This window comes from Anser brachyrhynchus (assembly GCF_964034855.1).
Source record: "Anser brachyrhynchus genome assembly, chromosome: 9".
In the NCBI taxonomy this organism is placed as follows: Eukaryota; Metazoa; Chordata; class Aves; order Anseriformes; family Anatidae; genus Anser; species Anser brachyrhynchus.
The window spans coordinates 21,985,931-22,007,240 of NC_137703.1; the positions used below are offsets into that span (position 1 = coordinate 21,985,931).

A 21,310-nucleotide genomic window follows, 5' to 3' on the forward strand; every position below is an offset into this window, starting at 1 on the left:
CAAGCTGTAGGTTAGGTTGGGTTCAGACTGTTGCCCTTATCATTTAAATACGACTTTCTTGTTCCTTGTGCTGCCCAGGCCTGGGGGCTGTGTGAGAGAACACCTGAGCTGCACATACAGGGGAAAGCAAACCCAACCCTCCTGGCAACGAAGGCTGCCACCAGAGCCGGTACAACCCCCCAGTCTGCTTTAATTACATCTTCTTCTGGGCTTAGGAACGTTTTTTCCATCTGTTATTTTCATTTTGTTCATCTTGGGCAGGTGCTCAGCGACTGTCTTTCAGTAACACCTTATGTCAGCGGTTTTGCCTTTGTATTACGTTAAACGAGAACCTTTGATTCTGAAGGAATTCTTGCAGGATCCGAACGAGCCAATACTGACAGAAGGATTTCAGTTACTGCTAAATGGCAACCTGGAGCCCCCCAGACCAGAACGCGCTCCAGGCGCTGCCGCTGTGCGAGGGGTACCCTTTGTGCGGCGCCTCCCCCTCCCCTCAGCGCCTCAGGGAGGCGGGAACGCGCCGCGCAGGCGCAGTGTCGGTGCCCCGCCCCTCTCCGCGCCGCGGCTGACCTGTAGTAACCCCAGCGCCGCTCTCCCCCCTCCCTCCCTCCCCGCTCCGCAGCCCGGCCCCGCGCGCCACCGGCCGGCAGCCAATGGGAGGGCGCCGTGCCGCATACGGAATGAGCGCGCCCGGCGGCCGCGCCGGGGCTGAGCCGAGCCGGGCCGCGGGGGCGCGCAGCGGGGCGGCGGGGGCGCGCGGCGGGGCGGTGAGTGCGGGGCGTGCGGCGGGGCCGGGCCGGGCCGGGCCGGGCCGGGCCGTGCCAGCGTGGCCGCGCCGAGGGACGGGCCCCGGGCTGGGGGCTCCGTGCGCAGGGCGGAGGCGGCCGGGAGGGAGAGGAGGGCCGGGGGTTAAGGGCTGCGTGGGCGCTGCCGCCGGCACCGCTGCGTTTTGTGGCGTCCGTAACTTTCTGCAGATAACCCCCCGACGGCACCCGGCTGGTGTGTGATGGGTATGGGGTTGTGCGTAGCGACCGGTAGGTGAAGAAAGGGAAAATGCGGGTTTTTTATGGCACGTAACGATGGTATGATAAAAAAAAAAAAACACAACTTTATTTTTAACGTACTGCTTTTCTGGCCTATAAAATGGTCTTGCTGGCACCGAGCATGAAATTCGCATATTTAAATGGGTTAACTCGCTAACTTTAAAAGTGATGGCGTGGTTATCGATCCGGAATTTGTGGAAGAAGAGCAAAGCCGCGGGTAGTCGTCCGTAAGTAATTTAAGAAGTCCCTGTGCCACATCACGTCTTTCTGGGGTAAGAAGCAGTGGTCGGAAACTGTGGGTGCTTCGTCCTGCCCCGGTTGCCTCCCGAGGGGAAGGCGACAGCGGTGTGGGTGCAGACACGAGACCTGGCGCGTGTGGCCATGTGCGCTGCTGCGGGAGCGTCGTTGGTTTTGCCCGGGCTGCGAAGTCCGGAGAGGCGTTGGTAAGGCTGGCAGCTCTCGTTGTCCGGGGCGTTTGTTCCTCGGGAAGGGATGGAGCTGAGCGCTGTGACGGAAGGGCTCACCTTTGTCGAGTTGTCCTAGTGTTTGTTGTTGGAGTCCCTGGAAGCAGGGCCGGGCTTCGTGCTTCGTTGCGCTTGGTGTTGGCTGGCTGGCAAACCTGAGTAAATCTGGGGGGTCTGCTGGGCTCTGTGCTCAAGGTATCTGAGACATTGCAACTTCACTGCGTGCGGACCCGCTCCCTGTTGGCTGTGCAGGGAAGCCAGCTTCTTACTCATGGAAACTGTCCCTCGTAGAGTGGCAAACCTACCAAATCTGTGTTAAAATAGCCTGTGTGATCCGCAGTGAGCTGTCACTTTGTTCTGAAGGCTGTGTTGTCTCCAAGCATCCCACTCTGCCCAAAGTAATTGTGAAAAGAATAAACCGTCAGCCTCAACAAAACAAAGACGTGAGCAGATACTGGACACTTCACAATCGTGCGCCTTGTTGGCGTGCTGTGTATTGAGGCAGAGCTGGCCTGGAGCTGTGGGCAGGGGGAGACCTGCTGGGGCATCTGGAGTGCCGTGGCTTTGCCGCAGGGGGGTCCCGAGCACTGCCCACCTGCTGAGCTTGTGCTGATGAGACGAGCTGCCAGGACAGTGGCGTGTCAGTCCCGGTTCCTCTTCTCAGCGGTGGTGGTGGGCACTTCCCGTCTCCTTCCTCCGTCTCTGCCTGTGGAGGATCCTAATTACATAAAACCGCTTGAGTAGAGCGTGGTGGGATGAGCACGCTGGTGTGTGTAACTTCTCAACTTAGGACGCTATTATAAAACCATAACGCCGTGAGAAGTAACTTATCAAATCAAGGGATCTGGCTCAGCCTGAATCCTAAAAAAAAAAAATAAAAAAATAGCATAACGGTACTCACTGGAAAGCCAATAGTCTTTGAAGAACTAGAAGGAGAACCTTCCTGCCTGGCGGGAGGCTCTGTGCGTGTGCTCTCTGAGCTGGTGAGTGTCTAAGCCACTGATCCCTCAGAACACATTTAGTGCTGGTAGAGGGCTTTTATTCCTCCTTTCAGCAGACCAGTGAATAATTTGAGCCATAATCATATTGAAGACCAAACTTTTATCAGAGTCGTCAAGACACCTGAAACAAAGCAACACATGTGGCTTAGGACAAAATGAGAGGACTGTGGAGAAATAGAGCTTCCTTGTTCAGGGAGATCCAGATAAGGAATAGATTTCCAGGAGGGACCGCGAAGAATTAAATCCTGAATTGTTTGGAAGAGTAACTCAAGCCCCCATTTCCCAGTCAGTGGAGAAATTGAGGTGTTTTTGGAGAGCAGTTCAGAGAATTTACGTAAGATGCTGAATGGGGAGCTGCCTGAAAGCCAGCTAATAAGAAATGGGAGGCAGAAGGATTTATGTGGAATTTAGGCCATCTGAATATGGCCCTAAGATGCGACTTAGTACCACTAAGTAAGGTGTATTAACACTAAGAAGACTTGGCTTCGATTTCCATCCATTTCGTGTACTGCAGGTTACTGAGCAAATTCACCCTTTAGACATGTCGAGGAGCGGGCTGCCTGGCGGGGAGCAGCCCCTCGTTGCCCCGTGTTAACGTGAACGAGACAAGGGCAGCGAGTGTCCCCCTCTGCTCAGCAACTTGTTGGCCACGTCCAGAGCACTGATGCCCCTTGGGCTGCCCCCGGGACGAGGCGCGTGTTGATAAATTGGGGTGGTGGAGGGGCGTCGGGGCCCTCTGAGGTGCGAGGAGAGGTGGCAGGACCCGGCCCTGCTGAGCCTGGAGATGAGGGGGGCCTGCAGGGGCCTGCGGGTACCCGTGGGGAGATTTTGGGGAGAGCAGAACCAGGCCGGGAGGCTGCAGCATGAACTGAAATAGGAAAGGTTTGTGTATAGGGCGTTTTTCAGTGAGGCCGGTCGAGCAGCTGACTCGCTGCCCAGAGAGGTTGTGCAGTCTTCTTCCTTGGAGATGTTCAAGATGCAGCTGGATAAAGCCCTCAGAAAGCAGGTCGGATCTCGTGGGTGACCCTGCTTTCAGCTGGGGGTTGAACCGGAGACCACCAGAGGCCCCTTCCCACCTGGGCTACCCTGTGGTCCTGGTTAGCTTCTGCCCGCAGAGGCGTCCTCGTGGAAGTTTCTGAGCCAGCTTATTTAGGGCTTCGTGCAGTCTGGCAGTGCAGGTTTATTTATCGTACGCGGAGGAATATAGCAAGCACTTAAGGCTATCTTAAGAAGCTCTCAAATGGCAAACTTTTATTTGTTTAATTTTGCAGTTAGAGTTGAAAGAACTGCTCTTCATCCCGAGATCCTGATCTACATCGTGGTTTGCACTGTACTAAGGCCTGGAGGGCTCTTGAGGGTTTTAGTACTCTGCTTTGGGGAACCGTTTGGGATCTGACAACTTTGAGGCTGTTGGAGGAAATCACCTGGACAGGCCATATGTCAATCATACCTCCCAAATGACTGTTATTAAATCCAGAACTACAGGTGAAACAGAAATTGAGATCTCTGAAGAAAGCTCAAGTCTCATGCTGCATTAGCTTCTAAATCAGGGAAAAATGATCAAAATTCAAAACTGTTTTGCAGCAATCTTCGTTGGTGCTTGGGAAGGAATCACCCTCACACGTGTCCTCTTGTTCCTTAAGCGAGGCTATAGCTCGCGGGAAGTCAGAGTACTGGCTGGGTGTCGGTAATCCCACGGGAGGAGGTGGCAATTTGTCAACACGTGTGTGTCGGGAAGTCATGTTTCAGTGCTTGTGAGCGTTGTTAATTACAAAGACATGCTGGTTAATTACAGTATCTCATGTGGGACAAACTGACTTCTCAGTTTTATCAGTTTCCTAAAAAGCAGGAAAGATAGCAAGGTTTATCAAAAGTTATGGGATTGCAGATTTTCACTGTTTATAGTCGAAAGCAGCAGTAACAAACTGCAAGCATTTTCCCATTTCACTTGAAAACTAGAAACTGAGTATTTTGTTTCTTCTGGGCACCGTGTAAATACCATGCTTCCCCTGAATGCTTGTGTCTAATAGATGAAACCAGGGTAAGACCCGGAAGGGGAAAAGAGATGATAAAGAGTAGAAGTGACTTGATGGAGATTAATATAGCACACAATAGCGCTAGCAACAGCTCTTCTGCATCTTTAGAGGAAAAAGTTTTCTGCCTTCCTGCTCCCCGGAACAGGGAGTAGAACTTGCTGTGTTTTGTTCATGTTGGCTATTGAGAGACCTGCAAGAAACCTCAGTGTCCAGAGGGAGGTTTTGTTTGGTTTCTTTGCTTCTCAGGCAGACTTCAGAGCAGTTAGTACAGTAGCATGCGTCTGAGTGCGTGATGGCATAAGGCTTGTTGGATCAAACATATGGTGTGATTTCTACAAACCCAAGTTTTAAGAATATATTCTGTGAAGCAGTGCAGCATGGTCTGCAGTTGTTTCACCAAGCTGCTACAAAAATCAAAATTTATGGGCTTGTGCTCTGAGAACCTACAAAAAAGTTGGAAAGTGGAGCATGCATGGTGAGTTCTTAAAAGCTAGATGTGTGTAATTTATATTTGGTAAAGAAGATGTCTATAATCTGTGTTTTAAGTATATCGGTGCATGAGAGAGGCAGAAGGGAACAGGGAGAAGCTGGAGGTTGCGAAGGCTTTGTGGGAGGGTTTGAGTGGGTATATTCCCAGATGTGCAATGTGTCTGCTGCTTTTGTTTCCAGGTTTTGTCAGGATTTGTATGGTGAGTGCCGAAGAGGAGACAGTAAGGCAGCAGGCGTAGGAAGGAGGCAGAAGTCCCTGCAGTGCTGGGGCAGGGAGCTTGGTTGCGTGTGGTAAAATGCGAGTTACAGCTGTTCTGCAGCCCTAAGTTCACAAACTGCTTGGGAAGCTCTGCCACCAGGGTTTGTCATTTATTCATAGCTGCATCTTCGATTGTTCTGATGAAGTATTGCTCCATTGTATTGTTTTAGGTATGCTGTGACTAGAGAAATCGTTTTCCTAATGGGCAGTTTGAGATACATAGAAAATGTTTTGCAGTGGTGATAACTGTGTAGTTTTTTTGTTCTTGTAGAGAAAGATGCTTATGGAGATTTTTGTCTAGTTCTCTTACAATCTGCATAAATAACTTAACCTTGTAATGTCCCAGACTTTTGTGAACAGTACAAATCTGCTTCCCGACCAAGCGTAGCAGTGCTGTGAACCAGGGTTTGAGCATCCCGGCCACGGAGGTGTCGCCTGACCAAGGCTGCTAGTGGGAGGTGGAAGGTGGCCTCAGGCCTTTTGTTCGGGAGCTAAAGTTAGATGGTCATGGAGGCGCTTGTGGCAGCTTTTGTTTTCAAAAATCGGTCATTTACCAATTAAAAAAAAAGTTTTATCAAAAAGGAAAAAAATTCTGCTCACATCCTGCGTTGTGCATTCACAGGCCCAGTTTATGAAAGAAGGGAGATCTTTCCAGCTGGACGTTTTTTTCTGTGCATTGATAGATGTTTCCGTACCTATGATAAGAGTCTAAGAGTTTGATGGTTGAATTTGTATATATTTTAATTACATAATTAGCTTCATCTTTCATGATTCTTTTGGGGATTTTTTTTTTTTAGTGAAGGATGTAGTTATGTCTTTGTTTGAAGTGTATTTTAGCTGCTTCATGAGCTACAAACTTTATTTCTGTTCTTATATCCTAGAAATGTTTAATAGTTTATTCTGGACTTCTAATTGTCAACTTGCGTTAATCTAATTTGACCATCTGTATAACACAGGCAAAATAATTTTGACTGAGCATATTCACAAAATTCCTACAAGTGCTGTTAGTACAATGGCACTTTTCTTTTTAACAAAGTCAATGTTCTTGTTTTAAAAATAGTGAAGACTCCACACAGCCAGGTACTTGAATATTTTGGTCTTGTTTATGTAATCAGAGTCTGAGGGTGTGTTTGTTTTCCCTGAATAGAAGAACAGGATTCCTTTCTGCCAAAAACTATTTACCTACATAGCATTTGTATACCAATTCCGAACTAATGACTTGAATTATCTCCTGTGAGCAGGTAATTACCTCCTCCTCCTCTTTATCCCCTCCAGTCCGCATCACTGGGTGCTAGATGTTATCCTCTCATTTTCAACACCTGGGTTTGTAAGTTCTGCTTTTAAGGGTGACACATGAGGAGCAGGAGCTGAGGATCACGCTCTTAATGCTTCTTTGCCTGGAATAAAACTCGCTCTAATGTAATGAGTCCCTGTTGTGCTTTTGTTTCATGTTGTCGAATCGTCAGGCATGTTCATCCCTGATCCTGCCTGGCTTTGCTTACAAAAAAGCAAGAGGGGATTATAAAAAGAGAGGAAATGATAGTCATTCTGGTGCAGCTGAGGAGAAGGGTTGTCCTGATGTCCTCTTACTTCTAGGGTTAGAAAATAGGATGGTATCTCAAATGAGCAGGTTAGGCATCCTCATATCTTACCTGAATAAATGTCAGATTTTCCCCGCTGTCCCTAGAAAGCCAGAGTAGCCAAGGGAAATCGCCTTGCAAAGCAGCCTGCGAGTTCTTTCGTACTTGAAGCTTCTGTGCAGCTCCCCCGTGTCCTCTCCACATGCCTTCCGAGTGCAGGGGAAGTGCTGACTGCTGCATCGATAACCTGGGGACGGGGCACAGGGGGACGGAGGGCAGAACGGGACCAGCTGAGGTGTCCTGCTGGGGTAGCCAGCCTTATAATCTTAAAGTATTTCTGTAAAAACACAGCTTGGGAGCCAAGGGTAATCATCTATAAACTTGTGTTTTGGAGATGGGATTTCACAGATAGAAATGTAAGCAATCTAGTAAACAGAAGACTGGTGTTGAGAATAGATTTGTACCTTGGGATAAAAGTAAGTCTGCAAAAAGTGTGCTTGAACATTTCATACTCACAGAATTTAGGATGAGTGAATTGCATTTTGCACTTTCTATTCATGCTCAGAGAAAGCTCCACGGATTATGCTCTGCATTTATACAGTTTCTGGGATGAATACCGCTTCTGATACACCTTGCCTGGCCCTTGCGGAGAGGTTCACTTCGTGAGGCATCGAGTCCCCACAGAGTCTTGTGCAAGTGTTGTCCTGCGGCTGTCATTTTCCAAATGACTTGACAGCTCAAAAACGTGCCGTTTGCCTTCCTGCCCAGTGGCTCAGGGTTCTCTGTGTTGAGAGGGACTGCTACAAGATGTAGTCTGAAACCTGAAGGCAAGAAGGTGGTGGACCCCCCTGGGGACTTGTGCCTTCCAGCAAGGCCTGCTGGCCAGGGGAGAGGGATTCCTCCTGCCCTGGAGATGCAGACACCGCAGCAGACAGTGAGGGGAAGGAAAGCAGCTGTTCGTGGGAACGAATTCATTACATTTTTTGGTAGCAAGTCCTTGTAGATGAATGGACACCATGGTGTTACAAACAAGAAAATCCAGCAAGCGGTCGGAGCCTTCCTTAGAAGAGGAAGTGTATTGAAAAGTCAGCAGCTCAGCCTTTCAAATGAAGTGGTGAAACGTGCCCCTGTATCAGTTGGATGGCTTTAATCGTGCTGCGGATATCCTTATTCCTTTAAAGTGTATTGTGAAATTCCTCTTGAAAGTATTGTTCACTGGCTGATATTTTTCTTGTGAGGAACTCCTTTAAAGGCTTGGAGTAAATCCTTTACTTTTTCTTCAGAAACCTGTAACATCAATTTGGTGTCTCTGTATTGCTTTGTTGCTTGGCTTAAGTGTATTCATCTACTGCTTGCTCTCTGAAGACATTCTGCATTAAGGTTATCCCTAACAGAAGCCCATCAAAGAAAAGAAGTATTAGAGAAAGAAGGCAAAGATCTAACATAAATACATGTTCTTACCAGATTTTGGAGCTGGCCACTGATATTTTTTAAAAGGAATATAGGATAATGGGTAATCATTTTTACTGTCACACTATAGTAAAGTAATTAATCTAAAAGTAAGTGAAAATGTTTTTGTGCATGCTAAAAATGGCTAAAAATTTCTGGTATTGTTAGGTTAGATTTTTGTCCTGATCTGACAAATGACTAGAATGCAGCATGCAGCCAGATTTTATATACGGCAACAGAACATCTAGTTCTATTTTGATTTTTAAAGAACCAAGCCTGTTTCAGATTTCCCATAAATAAGAGGACTGATCGGAGGCTGTATTTTGTAGTAGAAAATGGCACATCACACCATTCTGGTTGTTCCCTTCCATTCAGATTGAAAGCAGAGTCTGCCTCCCAGTGGAAGTACTTAGGACGATTGTTTTCAGTGACTGCAAAATGATGGAAGTTTGGAGAATGATAAATCAGCAGTGATAACTGAATTGCTACTTCTCCAGTAGCCAAAGGTTGGGAATAACGATGAAGCTTCCATTTTATTTTTACACAGGATTTTTCCATACTGTATGTGTAGTGATATTGGTGTCTTTGTTTAACTGCTCCTCCATGTATAATTCATAGTGTTTTAAAAATCTAATAGTGTACTTGGGAAATGGGTATTTGTGTCTCTTTCTGGCAGCTAACGTGCAGATACCAAAGTTACTTTGAGATCTTCAGCAGTAGTAAGGTACACTGCCCACTAAATTTATTTTTCTCTGACACAGAAGTGAAAGCATTAGTTTTGCGTGGTGTTAAATACATCTCTTAAATGCTGTAATAACTGCTTATGAGAAGGGATAGAACCGATGTGTTGACAATATATGATGAATCAAAAGTGTCTGAAATGAATAAGACACTTTTTTCCTATGAAGCAATATTATGTAGTGGGAGGAAAAAGGAGTCAGAGATGTAGTTGCAGCACTGGTTGTGTTCCTGGGTTAGCCATTACTTGGTTGAATGGTTTTGGGTAAGTGTGTTTATACCTCTGCTTTTCCTCTGTAGTAGGAGTAGCAGTGTCGGCAACTTTCTGGGGAGTCCTTTTGTGTTTGCTGACAACAGTTGTTACCTGTTTTTAATCCCTCTTATTAGTAGAAGATATATTTGTTGATCCATGAAATAATTAGCTTTAAAATGTTTTGAATAGGAACATTCCTAAGATGCACAACTACAGTGTAGTTGTTTTTATCAGCTGTTTTTAATATCTTCAAAGGTTATGAATGCATCTTAGGTAACAGTAGCTTTAGGAGTGCCTGTTCAAGTATTGCTCCTGAATTAACTTTTTCTGCAGTATTAATTTTCCGTTGACTTAGGTTCCTGCAGTGACTCACCCTAGGCTCAAGTAAGCATCAAAGTTGATACAAAGGAAAATCCACCCTTCTGCACTGACGAGAAGGTTTAAACTGGATCAGCAAGCTAATCTGACTCGTTCCTGGCCACACAGGCGCTAGCGTGTCGGTACAATGGAGGCAGAGAGCTGGATTTTGCAAACAAACGGTCTGTTTTCATTAGCAGCCCAGCGTTAAATCTGCTTGAGCCGCATCAGAACCCTACCCTCATGAGCAACCTTGGCTGCCCCAGCAGCCTGTTGGACGCTTTTCCTGGGAGCTGCTTCATCCCAGGCCATGGCTGGCGTGTCTTCTGCGGCCTCTGTTTGGGCCCAAATGAGTCCTATGTCCTGCCTGTGCTGCCAGCAGGAGTGGAAGTTATGGTGGATTTGTGTATGTTTGAGCCTTCCTGGGAGTGTTTAGGTGGCTTGGGGAATCTGCCTGCTCGTGTTCGTAGTGCCAGGCAGAGCCGCTGGAAGTTGTGAGAATTGGGGTATTTGCCTGCGCTTGTGCGAGAGGCGGGCGGCAGAGCTGGAGGCAACAGGGGTGCCTGAGCGAGGTAGTTTAAAATCAGCCTGGATGTGCTCGTGGAGCATGGTTATTCCCCACACTTGCTATATAAATCCCATGTCTTTCTAAGAGAAAGTTGTAGTGGCAGCTCTGCTCTCCCGCTACAGCCCTTCCTGCCGAACCAGGCGCAGGCCACAACGCGCACGGTGGTAAGGGCAGCGAAGCCTCGGGAGATCAGAGTAGTGGTGAGGCTGGCAGGGCTGCACCATCCTTTGAGCAGCTGAGGGAACTGGGGATGTTTAATCTGGGGAAGAGGAGGCTCAGGTCAGACCTTACTGCTCTCTACAGGTACCTGGAGAGGAAGCTGTGGGGAGCTGGGGGTCAGCCTCTTCTCACAGGTAACTAGTGATAGGACTGGAGTCCAAGTTGTGATAACGAGGTTTATGTTGGAAATGAGGAGACATTCCTTCTCAGAAGGAACAATCAGGCATTGGAACGGGTTGCCCAGGGAGGTGGTGGCGTCACCATCCCTGGCGGTGTTCAAGGAAAGGTTGGACATGGTGCTTAGGGACGTGGTTTAGTGAGTGACATTGGTGGTAGTGTGATGGTTGGACCAGATGATCTTGGAGGTCTTTTCCAACCCTAATGGTTCAATGAAAGGCCTTTGGCTTGGCAAGCCCTGTGGGGCCAGGTGGGGCTGCTCAGGAAGGGGCAGGAGTGCGGGGCACCAGCACTTCTCAGGACCCAGCTCTTCCCTTCTACCCTGCTTTGGGGCTCTCAGGGATTTCCATCCTCTCCGTTTCCTCTTAAGAAATGTGCAAAAACACTCTTGCTGTAGCTGTGAGGAACATCTGTTTCAAATATCACTGTCTTAAAGTTATCTTGCAAAATGGATATTCCACTCACATTGGTATATGTTACAATTTCTTTTCCTGACAACATTCATTACCTCAGGATATATCTCGCTTCATATTGAAGGGAATTTCCTGGTGAAATAGAGGCTGCTAGCTACTTTTGCGTATTTCATTTTCTTCTGCACAGACAAGTGCATTAATATTTATAAATGAGTAATTGTAATTTCTGTTAGAACTTTTTGTAAAAATAAAAAGTGTGCTTGCTGAATGCTAGTAAAGTCCAGATGGAAACTAGCAGAGGCTAACTTCTAATGCAGCTTAAGTTCTGTATTATGTGCTTTGTTATATTGTCTTGAGTTAGTTTTTTAACCAAGGTGTCAGACAATACATGCAGATACTCCGGTATTTTGTCCAGTAAAGCCAAACCCTGTCGCAAACCCTTTTTTATCCTTTCTGTGAATATTAACAAATCAGTTTCTGTCTGTGAGATTAGATTCACTGCTGTGAGAAACTTTGTGTGTGCTCCTGTGACATTAAAACATTGACTGAAGTGTTCTTGAGTGGGGATCTTGGAACCCTGGGGTGTGGGTTTGGTCATGGGAAACGGCGTAAGTCGAGGAATTGCCGGAGTTGGGTGGGAGCACCTTGGGAGCTTACCTCAAGCACCAACTAGTCTGCCCACCAAACTGTCTTCTGGAAAAGATTATCTGCCTGAGAAATGAATAGCTTTGTAAATAATAAGTAATGGGAAGTGTTTCCATTTGCCGTGTATTTAAATGTGAATTGCTGGCACAGGTTTTTAGGTGTGACTCACTTCCACAAAGGGTGATAAATAATAAAGCCTTGATGTATAGTAGAGCAAAGTCAATGCATGGGATGATTGCTGTTTTATGTAATCTTCCAGGAATATTTATTACTAATGCTGAAATGTATTTTATACATAGTTATACAAGGACAGGTATATTTTTTTCCCACTCAAAATGGTGGAATCAGTGTTACAGTGAGAGGCACCAGAGAGCTGGAGTTTGTCAGGGAGACAAGTGGCGCAGGCTGCCAAATCTGACAGTTCTAGCTACCCTGAATATACCGTGCTTGACTACGAACCATGACTGTCTTCTGGGTGTTGTAACAGGTTTTAACTTGGATATAGCTTAGATTTACTTACTTACTTATTACAAAAGCCAAGTGAAAGAGCAGGGGATGTGTTTTGCAATTGCCATATTTAATTGGGATTTTCCATTTTTAGATTTTGCAGTTGCCTGTGACAGCACCTGTTGAGTAAACTGAGACGGGAGCACCTTGTATCAGCTGTTGTACCTGTACCTGCCACAATGAGAAGTTGCATAAGGTTTCCTTTTCTTGTTAATTCATGATTTTATTGTAGTGTAATTACTGTAAGCAGGTCAATTAGTAAACACATTCCTGTAAGGATTTTATCTTTCATTTAGCAAAAGTTTGCTCCTAAAACTGAAGGGTGTAACAGTATTAGTGTAAGAAGTATATCAGGCCAAATCACTGATTATGCATTAAGCAGGATCAGTCTTGAGCACTGCCGGTTTACTGCCCCAAACTCTTCAATGAGTGTGCAGGTTGCCTTTTCTCCTTGCTGTTGGAAAAAAAACAAAAACAACAATAACAGGAAAAAAACCAGAAAACAAAACATGGCCTTACTCTGCTATTTGGTGACTGCTTTGTGAAATAGAATTACATAAAACCAGAACAGCTGTTATGCATGTGCAGAAACATTTGCTTCCACACCTTTTCTGTAAAAGTGCTTTTGCATAAATTAGCAGCTCTTTCCTCCAGGATTTAATCTGCCAGCTTTTCTTGCATCACTGGTCAGGGCTTGAAAAACGATGCCTCAAACCCCCCAACACTGTTGCATGAAACCAGAATGCATGCATGTTATTCAAGAACCTGAATGTTTACAGCTACTCTGCAGAGTGGACCACTAACTTAAAGATGTTTTCACGTGTATCTTGTATTTTTATTTGTCAGTGACTAAATGGGAGTTACCCAGGAACAAAACTCAGGTATTATAAAGGAACTTTGTTACAATGAAATAAACTAGTCAATACTTACTAAAACTATTTAGGATTCCATTCTTCTCTGCCTTCCATTCCCTACGCCCAAATGTTGGGTTTACTTACCCTCTCTTTATGATCAAAAGTAGGTGTAATAATAGATTGACCGCAAGTTGTAACTTCAAGGATATCTTCAAACAAATCTTAGAATATTATAAAGAGAGGAAAATTGAGTCTTACTTGGCCCATGGGGCAAGAAACCGTATTTGCAAAAGATACTCTCTATCTATAAAAAAAAATATTTGAAGTGGAAAAATACTTTTTCACAAGGGTTAATTTTTAAAAGAATCTGTTTGAAATAAGTTACTTGTAATAGCCTCAACTTAATGACGGAGAAAATGCAATAATTAGCAACTTAGGGTAATGAAGGTTTATCAGAATTGAGTTCTAGAGCTGGTTTCTGTGCTGGACGCTTGATTTTTCCGAACCAGAGTGACATTCCCAAGTAGTTCGTCTTCACCTGCTCTGCTGGAGCATTCCTCAGACCTTTGGTTGCAGTGCAGCCTTTATGAAATAGCAGGTTAGCACAATTTATGACTTGCAATTCAAAGAAATAATTTCCAATTTTTTTTGTGTGCAAGGCTTCAGTTAAGTCAGAAAAGAGATCCTAAGATCAGACCTTGGTGTATTTATTTATTTTTTCCCCAGAAAGAGTGGAAAAAGTTACCTTTCTCATTCTGAGGCAGGAATAAAGCTGTTGGAAGATGTGCAAAACTAAATGGAAAGCTCTTATTCTAGAAGGTCTCGGTGCTTCCCTAAAAGTTATGAAACCTACTGGGAATGTTTTGGGACAGGCCTGTTTATTTGTCAGGGAATTTCTTTGGAGAAGAATTGTCCAAAAGGTATTAAGTCAGTTGTTTTCATTTTTGCTTGTCACGGTGGTTAAACTCTTTTTCTACTTTGTAGACACAAAGAACTTCTCCAGCTTTATAAGGAGAAAAGAAAAAAACATGTCTTCTCTTCCTTTCCCTGAGTTGGGCCAGTCAAGTTTATAGTACGATGCATACCTTTCTGTAAAACGGGTGAACGTTTGTCTGGTGAACTCTGGATTCTGCTTTAAAACATCACATTCTATGCTGCCATCAACGGCAACATAATTTTTCTGGACTGCAGTAGCTTATTGGCTGGCACATGATTATTTCCATTAAGTATCCTTCAGTGACAGCCTAAGAACTTAAGTCTCTTCAAACGATTACTGAATTTGCCCTTTAACCTACTTAAGTGTTTTTTTATGTCATCACTTGGTTTTCCTTTGATCTGAAAATTAAAATATATGCATTGTTCCATTTTTGGTTTTAAATCCCTTTGCCCTGCTGCTGCTTGATCCCTTAAGTCTCTACTATGAAGAGCTCCCGTGCTTTAAGTATATATTGTCTGGGTGCTGTACTGCCTACAGTGAAGAAGTGTTAGTGGTGAGGTTACAGTAGCTTGTTAGGGAAGAAGTTGACATTGAAGTATTTTTGCTGGCATTCTAAGAAATTAATTTAGAGAAAGGTAGATAGAATTAATCCCATCCTACGAATGGAGGATATTGGATTGATTCCTTTAAAAAAGGACCTACAAATCTAAGATTCATAATGAAGCAAGTTTTCTTTCCATTACTGAATCATAGATAAGCATTATTTTTTCTTTTTTTTTTTTTAGCGTTTTCAAACTCAGTGAATGTTGTAAGACATCACCAGAAATGATACAGTATTGGCATTGTATTTTATGAATGAAAACTTCATTTAGGGAAAAAACAAACAAATATGTGCATCTTACATATACATCAGTATTAGTTTTTTGATTTATGTTATTGCACTTAATGTAGTTGTATCAATACCTTTGAACGGTTAACTAAATTAAATGTATTTATAGTCAGACTGTTTGTTTCGCTTTTATGTGCAAAACAATTACTTTTGTAACTGGTAGCTCATTCACTGTTGCAGAAATTCATCTTCAGCCATTATGACAATTGGCCCCGATTTCCCATAATGATCTTAATTATTTTTTTGATTGTGTGGATCTTTTGTTTAGATAATTTATTTCCTCCACAGTAGAACACATTAGGAAGTTGAATCATCATGTTTGTTAGATGTGATAAATGATAGTAAAAAAGAAAGTAAAAGTGGTACTGGTATTGTTAAGGACACTGGAAAAAGTTGCACAATCTCTTCATACTGTGGTTGCTAGGATTTGGGGGAATTTTTTAAAAACCATTTTCCAAAATTTATGAACTATTATGTAATTTATTATGTTTATTTACATTTCAAAAAAAAAAAGTGTTGATTGCATGCAAGTAGTAAGTCTGAAATCTTGCAACTAATGGAAAGTCCCTAGGAATTGAAGATTCTTAGGTAGGTGTCCCAATCTGCATGATGCTTGGAAGGCATTTGAACATACTTAGTGAGTAGGGTTCCCATTTATAGAATGGTAGCATTATTATTATTTTTTTAGGGCTTGTATGGAGGTTGATTGTCTACAGTTGAAGGACATGCAGATCGCTAGTTAAGATAGGCATATAGGAGTTCTGGTGTGATCGGAGAGAATCTTTTGAAAATGTGAATGGTCTATATTTATCTCAAAATGTTATGTGATTATATGTGTAACTTAATTAAAACCCCAAGTCCTTGAATTCCTTAACAATTATGTATTTGTGTTGTACAGTATCAAAAGAAAAATACTAATCAGTACTGCAGTCTGTTAAATGGGAATGGAAATGTTTCCTCTTGTATGGGTGTCTTGTGATGTTTGTGTTAACGATTAAGACTTTTAGCCTGATTTCTGCATAAAAAGGCCTACTTCTGATGTGGATTGTAATAACATGTCTGAAAATAACCCCCATCCCCCCAATGTATGTAGAGTTTACTGCTAAATTTTTCTTTTTTTTTTTTTTCTTTTTCCCCCCCCAGGTCTTTTTGGATCCCTGTCTGATTGATCCATGTTGTCAGACTCTCCCTTGTAACCTTCAAAGGCCGCCAAAATGAAGTTGAAGCATAACATCAACCCCATTCTTCTGCAGTTTATAAACTTTATAATCTTGGTGTACTCGGTTGTAACGTACATTCCATGGTACATATTTTCAGGATCAAGGCAGGCTATAGCAAAAGCCAAGCAGGTTAAAGCTAAACCTGTGAACAACAGACCTGGGGGTCCATACAGGTCTGTTAACAGTCTACATTGCTTAGCTTCAGTTTTATATCCTGGGTGTGATACACTCGACAAGGTTTTTAAGTATGCTAAAACGAAATTTAAGGACAAAAAGCTCTTGGGAACACGTGAAATCCTGAAAGAGGAAGATGAAATCCAACCGTCAGGAAAGGTTTTTAAAAAGGTGAGTTTTTGCTGTCTGCCTTCAGGATCTTTTTTCAAAGTGTTTGTTTTCTGTTGCAACAGTTCTAGCCCAGCAAAGCAAATTGTGTGAAAAAAGAAAGTTTCTCTGCTTAGATTATGTAGTTGTGGAAAGAATTAAGTTATATAATTCCCATAAAATAAATCTAAAACTTCTTTTTGCATTCTTGAGTAGGTATCCTTTGTTATAGTCTTAGCCAAAAAAAAAAGCACAAATGTGTTTATTTTTTTAAAAAAGGATTTAGCAGATGATGTAAGAGGCTTTAAAGTTTTTATTTTAGGTGAATAAAAAAGGTTTCCCTTTGTATTATTCTGAACTATATTAGATACAGTAGAGAAAATTAGTAGATGCTTTATACTCAGATGTGCCTTTTCAGTGAACTTAATTATAAATTAAGCATTTACAGTTTTACCCAACTGCTCCTCTGCTAATCTGTAATCATAGTGTGGGGAGGGAGATGCAATTTCAGTATAAAACTTTGTTGTTTGGAGGGACTGAGGTTTTTGTAGCCTTTTAAGTTCAGGCCTGTGTTGTTGGTTGCTGATTCATGTTTGTTCAGAGGCATTTAAAAATACGGTTTTGCCTGAAGAAGCAAGTCAAGGTACCGTAAACAGGATATACATATATGTGCAAATAAGTGTTTGAGTTCTTTGCTTCTGTATTAGAAGTTAACTACATGCTCTTAAGACAATTCTTGGTTCAGATTAGTTTTCCTGTAGAAGAAAAAATTATATAATAAAGGATTCTTTAAACAATGCTAATTTTAATTCTGATATAGGAGATTAATGCTTAAAGTAGAATTTGGTTTATATCTCAATGCCTGGCAAAATTTAGTTATGTTTAAAATCTTTACAGAAGCTTTGTTAGTGGAACTTCCTGTCAGTCATTAGAGTTAAAATTAACTATGAGGTAAATGCTGTTTAACCTACGGTCTGGTTTGATGCATGTTTTCTTACTTCATTGCCCTGTAAAGAAACAGAAAGAAGTTTGTGTTGTGCAAACTGGGCTTCTGAGCACAGATCAGAACTTTGGCTGCGGGTGATCTGTGCTCTGTTCTTCAAATGTAATTAGTAGCACAAGACTTAAGAACTTAGGAGTTTTAGCCTTTCCCATTATGCAAGCAATTCATTCCGAATAGTGGAAAGTTGAAGAATGTTGATGTTGACCTACTTAAATTACTTGTTTTTAGGCTCAGAAATTACTTAAGCTAGGTAATTCTATCTAAGCTTGACACAACAGTTCATTATGGTCGGTTACCATGCTCGCCCTAGCGGTATGCTGTTCCAGGTTGTGGCATTATCATGTAACTGTACTTTTTAAAATTTTATTTTTCCATTAGGAATACAGTGTTTCTTAATATCTCATAGCATGTTTTAGCAAGTGAGTAAACATGAAGATTTCACAAGGTGCCTTTGCTTCTGAATGTTAGGGTTCTTTTCCTTTGAATTTTCTCTTTCATACCATATATCTTTGTTATTGCTTGGTTCCCTTTAGTGAAGGCAAAGTCTAAGGTTTATTTGGTGCAGGTTTTTGAAAAGGTACATGACAGTTCTTAATTCTTATGTGTAATGCATATAATTTGTATATCTTACAGGAGTTGCAAAACTTGTTATTTATTTCATTCCAGAAATTGAACGGAGTGGTGGGAATGATTGATACATTTTTCTGAGGTCATCTGCAAGTCAGTGGCAGATCTCAATGTAGATCATGGATCTGTGTACTGAATTGCATAATCTATTAGAAGGTGCCTTTCTGATGTGCAAATTGCACAGTTAGATTAGCCTAATTAATGAGAAATTATTTGGGTAAATAAATATCCCCTGAAAGTGAGCTTCTGATTCTTAGAAAAACTAAGCGTATTCACACTTAGTAACTCGCACTAGCAAAAATTATTTAAAGCTAGATATTTAACATCTTTAAGATCATGTACTACTGTAATATCTTCTGAGAGCAATGGTATCTGTGATAATCCGTAATTTCTTGAATTTTTGTGATCTTGTTTGTAAGAGTTATTCCTTTTTACTGGCCAAAAAATCAGAAATTCATAGACATTAACTAAAAAAACAACAAAAACATTAAATGCAAAGCGCGCAGAAGAAAATAAATTTTCCTATGTAGTCAATGTTTCTGTTTCCTTCTATGATGTCCTTTAATACAAAGATTTGACAGCATACCTAATATAAATTTCATAAAAAATGTTTTAATGTTGGGATGAAATAACCTACTATTAATTTCATAAAGTATGTATTCAAGTCAGGATAAAATCCTTGAGTTAAGATGTAAGAATTTGAGAAAGAAGTGTGGAGTTTATAAGTTTAAATTTTTTTTTTGATGCCCATAGATGAACTTTATTCTGTTGGTTAATTATTTTGTATCACCTTAGCTACAGGTTTCGTTGTCATGTGCTTGATTTCCTATATGTTGGTATGTGGATTTTGCTTTGCTTGTAGATTTCTGCTCTATTTTCATAGTTTTCTGGAGGTGTCTTTTTTCATTTGTTTACTTTAGTTTGTTGCTTTTTCTTTTTTTTGAAAAGGATTAGTAATGAAGAGCAGCATTAGTGGAAACATAGTAAATAAGACACAATGTCGAAAAGAAGACATGATTTTGGTAGAGGAAAGGGATGCTTCTAAAACCTGCCAGGCTCTTTTGAAACAGTAGGCACGTGAGCAGGAGTGGTCCAGTTGAGGTGGTGTCCACAAAATGTTTGCAAAGAACGTCACCAAAGAGGTTAAAGAGCCTGCAGTTTCATAGCCTTGTCCTGGTCTAGTCAGTGCAAACAAAGGCAGGAAATAAAGCATGAGGGTAGTTATCTGGTGCTTATGGTGGCAGGAGTTTCATAATGTGAAATCTGTGCTCTTTAACACTTTCATAAAAAATCTGGAAAGAGGGAGATGAGCAGCAAGGTAGCAACATTGTTCCTCGTAAGAAATGGTGCTACGGTTAGCTGGTATTGAAATCTGCTGTGGGGCTGCAAGAAGGTTCTTGCCATGACAAGTCGTTGAGCAGCACAAGGGTAGTTGATGATGATGAAAAACATAGGGTGCTCTTACGTAAATAATACTTCAGGGTGTTTTTTTTCCCCTAGAATTGTTCAGTAGCAATCCATGTTTTCATGTAAAATAAGGCCAAAAGTAGACATTGCAAACAACCTCTTTTTGCATTTTTAATACATTTTTCTACAAGGAAGTATATTTAACTTGTGATCAGTGGTTTTCAAACTGTAGCTGAGATTCTTTGAGCCTTATAAGCTACTCTTCAGAAGATTGTGAGTGGTGACTGAGGTTGGGTAGCTTTGTGACTCTCCATGCACCTGCTGTTTCTTTGAGAACATTTTATGACACTTTCATACTAAGGATGTGAATACAGTTGCCCTAAAGTCCAGGTTAAAAAAATGTTAATCTTGTAGCAATAACTTATTCTTTAATAGTTTGACAGCTTTCCAAATATTAACACAGTACTGATATTTAATAATATTGTCCAGTGCACTGAAGTATATAATTTAAATATTTTAATAACTTGCAGCTAAGTGCGTTTAAAAACTGAGTGCACTAGAGGGCAGTATTTTTCTATTAATATGCTATTGCTAAGAAAACATTCAGAGGTTCTGTTGCTTCTGATTTAATGCTTGGTTTTGTATGTCTGTTTAATCAGTTACAAATAATGTTGGCTTCTTGGGCCCTTCTCTTGCAAACTCTTGGACCGTTATTTTCTTTACATGTGTAAGTAGTTACCAAGCAGGAAGAAGTTCTGAAAGCTGTAAAATAAAGCATGTGTGTGAACACTCAAAAGATTATGGTGCTTACCATCAGTCTTAACAGCTGTTTACAGTACAAACTGTACATGGAAAAAATATTTGTGAAAAGCTGCTGAGGAAAGGGCCAAGAAGAGAGATGCATTTGGAGACTAGTACTCAAGTGTAAGGGTGAGAGAAACCAAAACCTGCTCTATATTCCTCAAAGGAAGCGTATAGGGATGCCCAAAAGAAAGGGGCATACGGACAGAGGCAGTATATGAATATGTAATAGGGAGGGGATAGAGGACATGAGAATTTCAATACGTGGAAAGCAGCAGCAAAGGTAGACGTCAACATAGCCTGATCGGAAGAGGCCACACATCAGTGTTCTTCAGAAATGTAGCTTCCAATGTGTTAGGCCCTTTCTGTGGATTGTTTAATGCCTTAAGAAAGGAAAGCAGCAGTAAGGCCTTCTGATACCATTCTGTAAGTAGTGTAAGGTGGTGGAAACTGTTTTGTTGAGAATTTGCAAGTCTGTCAAAAATACTGAGTCTGGGGGGAAAAATGCCCCAAATTGAAATTAGAATTTGAAATAACTGAAGTTTTAATGGACTGGAAAATGTGCAATATTGTTTTTGGAAACATTAAAATATTTCCACACCAGAACTACCTTAGTGTGTCAACCGGATGAAGTCCTAGGTCCTCCTTGGCATCCGACCAGCGAGTCGGTGCCGGTACCCAGGCACTGCCCGTGGTGTTGCGTGTGACCAGGCAGCATCTCTGCTGTGGTTCTCTACCAGGTACAGCAGAGGAATTGGCAGTGACCTTAAGGTTTTGGGCTCTTGAACAGCCTGCTTGCCAGTGAAGCAAACTTCCTGTAAATAAGACAGGAAATCCTGAGCAGATAATCCGTGTGAGATGTGTCTATGTTTTGGTGGAATCGCTGAGTATTGCTGTTGATGGCAAATATTGTTTTCCCATTTTGATAAATATTTTCTAATGAAAATACTTGTGAAATTTCTAAGCATCTTCCTCTATGCCTATCATGAGTTAAGAAAGCATTGTCTTGCAGAACATGTATGTTAATGGACAATATGCAACAAGGCTGTAGTG

At 42.2% G+C, this 21,310-nt stretch overlaps 1 protein-coding gene across 4 annotated transcripts in view; it reads left to right on the forward strand.

Moving 5' to 3' along the window:
- The first annotated feature begins 611 nt into the window (after window positions 1-611).
- The window catches only part of ACSL3 (acyl-CoA synthetase long chain family member 3), a 47,539-nt gene continuing 26,840 nt past the window's right edge, over window positions 612-21,310 (forward strand). For 2 of the 4 annotated variants that reach the window (XR_013954678.1, XM_080603724.1), the window contains exons 1-3: window positions 612-767; window positions 12,293-12,394; window positions 16,022-16,443. Coding sequence is in view for 3 of the 4 variants with exons in the window: in XM_080603724.1 (XP_080459850.1) it covers window positions 16,093-16,443 (351 nt within the window). In the remaining variant the exon portion in view is untranslated. Of the gene's footprint in view, window positions 768-839; window positions 1,035-12,292; window positions 12,395-16,021; window positions 16,444-21,310 lie in introns of those variants that run through there. The other 2 variants (XM_080603726.1, XM_080603725.1) reach the window with 2 other exon arrangements.